General features: G+C 33.3%; 1 protein-coding gene across 1 annotated transcript in view; it reads right to left on the bottom strand.

The window, feature by feature from the left end:
- The window catches only part of LOC106871867 (EF-hand domain-containing protein 1), a 113,149-nt gene that overhangs the window by 10,639 nt on the left and 99,775 nt on the right, over positions 1 to 2,735 (bottom strand). The window contains exon 11 of the mRNA XM_014918602.1: positions 358 to 550. Coding sequence (XP_014774088.1) covers positions 358 to 550 — 193 coding nt within the window. The remainder of the gene's footprint in view (positions 1 to 357; positions 551 to 2,735) is intronic.

Genomic DNA, 2,735 nt, shown 5'->3' with positions numbered 1-2,735 from the left:
TAAATTGATATATTGATTATCGAACAGAAAATTCACTCGTTTTGAAAAATAAACATTAAAAGACACAAGATAAACATTTCTTTCCTAACATATCTCATTAATTAACCAGAGGGAAGTAGAAATCATTTTCGATTTTGTGAAAGTAAAAAAAAAAAGGGGGAGAAAAAGAAAGAATGGGGAGGGGGAGAAAAAGGAAAATAGAGAAGAAAAAGACAGAGAGAAAAAAGATAAATAAATGAAAAGCAATATTTGATGTTAAATACATTATTTGAAGTTTAAAATTTACACCAAAATATCTTTTAATCTCTGGAAAAACTTCAGCATCTTCAGGAGGGAAAAGATGATATCTTTACTTACCTCATTGACAACATCCTTATCAGAAGGAATATGCAGTTTCTTACAGATGTTCTGTATATGTTCAGCTCGCAGATAACCTTCACGATCTTTGTCATATTTCAGGAAGAGTTCAAAGATCTCTGCTCTGTCAGTCAAACCAATACTTTTCATGTGCGTGATAGTTTTTGCCACAAGGGCACATAAGTCTCCAGGTCTGAAAGATTAATTGAATGAAATTTAAACTTTCACTTGAAATTCTCTAAATTACAGGTCATTAGAAAGGTGCCTGAAAGAGTTGGCAACAGGAAAGAAATCTGACCCTACCAGAAAGTAAAAAAATAAAAAGGAGAAGACAAAAAACTCTACTGCCTCAGGAAATTTATCCAAACTATGACAACCCAGAAAAATGAACACACAGTGAGTAATGAAAGATGAATGCAAATGATAATGATGGTGATAATGATGTTGAGGAGGAAGGTGGTGGTTTTTGTGGTGGTAGAGGTGGTGGTAGTGAATAGTGAATGATGGCAACAATGATGATGATGAAGCATTGATACCAAAGCCTTGTCCTTTAGAAAATCAGTGTTTAAGAGAAAATGTAGTGTATCAATATAAGGTAATAATAGGGGATCATGAGTATTATTACATAGGTTCAGCTGTTACAATTTGGAAATCTAGATTTCATCGTCATTCTCAATCATTTAAGTATAGAAGAATAGGTAATTTGACAAATCTTAGGAAATGCATTTGGGATTTAAAAGTTAAGAACATTAAGTATGATTTAAAGTGGTCCATCATTAATTATGCACCACTGCACAATACTGGCAATTCTGCATGTGATCTTTGCCTTGAAGAAATGTGTTATCTATTTACTTCTAAATTAGTATTATTAAATTTTAATGGTAATTTTACAATGAAATGTTTTCATAAATTTGGGAAGACATTTAAATATTTCAATTCATAATTATAATTGGTTTTCCTATACCATATGATAAGCATAATTTTTCTAAAAGTGTTTAGTATATTTAATAGAAAGATGACTAACTGTTATGACATAGAATCTCTATATTTCTAATTATCATAGCACTGAACTCATATATATTTATTTTTTATTCTTTCTTTATCCACTGATCTCACCAAGAGATGAATACAAAAATAGCTTTCCTTAGATAATATTTCGTCTTAGCGTTTTCTTTTTTTTTGTATATGTTCATATACTGGAGTTTGTTTTTTGGTTTTTTTTTTCACATTGAATTTAACTAATTTTGGATCACCTTGAAAATGTGTTAACATGTATTTTTGGATATATTAATTTCAATGATATTTGATACATATAAATATGTTGATACAACAGAAACAATGGCCAGCTTTGTATGGGGAATTCAACAATTAAAGGTATGATTTTCTCCATCCATATTTTTGTTGTCTAATACTTTGAATTTCTTGACATTCTAAGTGATGTTTAGATCTACTTGCCATACATGAGGAATTACCTTGGATGTGTATTCTACTTGCATTTATTGGTGTCTGATTGTTTGATATAGTTAACCAAATTTATCTAAATCTGAGTGCTTTATTGATATCTGCCTGGAGTTTTTAATACTTTTTCTCTTTCTTATATAAACTGGCACTTCATCAGTTACGACAACGGGGGTTCCAGTTGATCCTATCAATGGAACATGATGCTTGTGAAATTAATGCGTAAGTGACTGAGCACTCCACAAACACATAACATATTTCTCAGGGATTCAGTATGTCATAGAATGTGACAAGGCTAGCTCTTTGAAATACAAGTACTACTTATCTTTGCAAGCTGAATGAACTGGTGCACCATGAAATAAAGTGTCTTGCTGAAGGACACAACACACCTCCAGGAATCGAACTCATGACCTTATGATTGTGAACCAAATACCCCTGAGCACTAAGCCATGCATCTTACATATAGACACACACGCATACATATACATACATAAATATATATATATACATATATATATAAATATACATATACACATACATACATATATATATTGTTAGGATTGGCACTCTCAACGTCGGCACGCTGAAAGGTAGATCTGGTGAAATTGTTGAGATGCTTGAACGGAGACGCGTAGATATGTGCTGCATCCAGGAAGTAAGATGGAGAGGAGGTTCTGCGAGGTTCCTCACAGGCAAAGAACACAGGTACAAGATTTTCTGGGCAAGGAACACTGACGGGGTCGGGGGCGTAGGAATACTTCTAGCGGAGAAATGGGTGGATAAGGTAATCGAGGTCGTTAGAGTAAGTGACAGAGTACTTAAGATCAGACTAGTGCTTCATCATAGATTAGCTACTGTCATCTCAGCCTATGCACCTCAACCGGGGCTACCAGATGGTCTGAAAGACCAATTCTATGACA

The sequence above is a fragment of the Octopus bimaculoides genome, chromosome 10 (assembly GCF_001194135.2).
Source record: "Octopus bimaculoides isolate UCB-OBI-ISO-001 chromosome 10, ASM119413v2, whole genome shotgun sequence".
Taxonomy (NCBI): Eukaryota; Metazoa; Mollusca; class Cephalopoda; order Octopoda; family Octopodidae; genus Octopus; species Octopus bimaculoides.
This window is presented reverse-complemented; position numbering and strand designations above follow the sequence as displayed.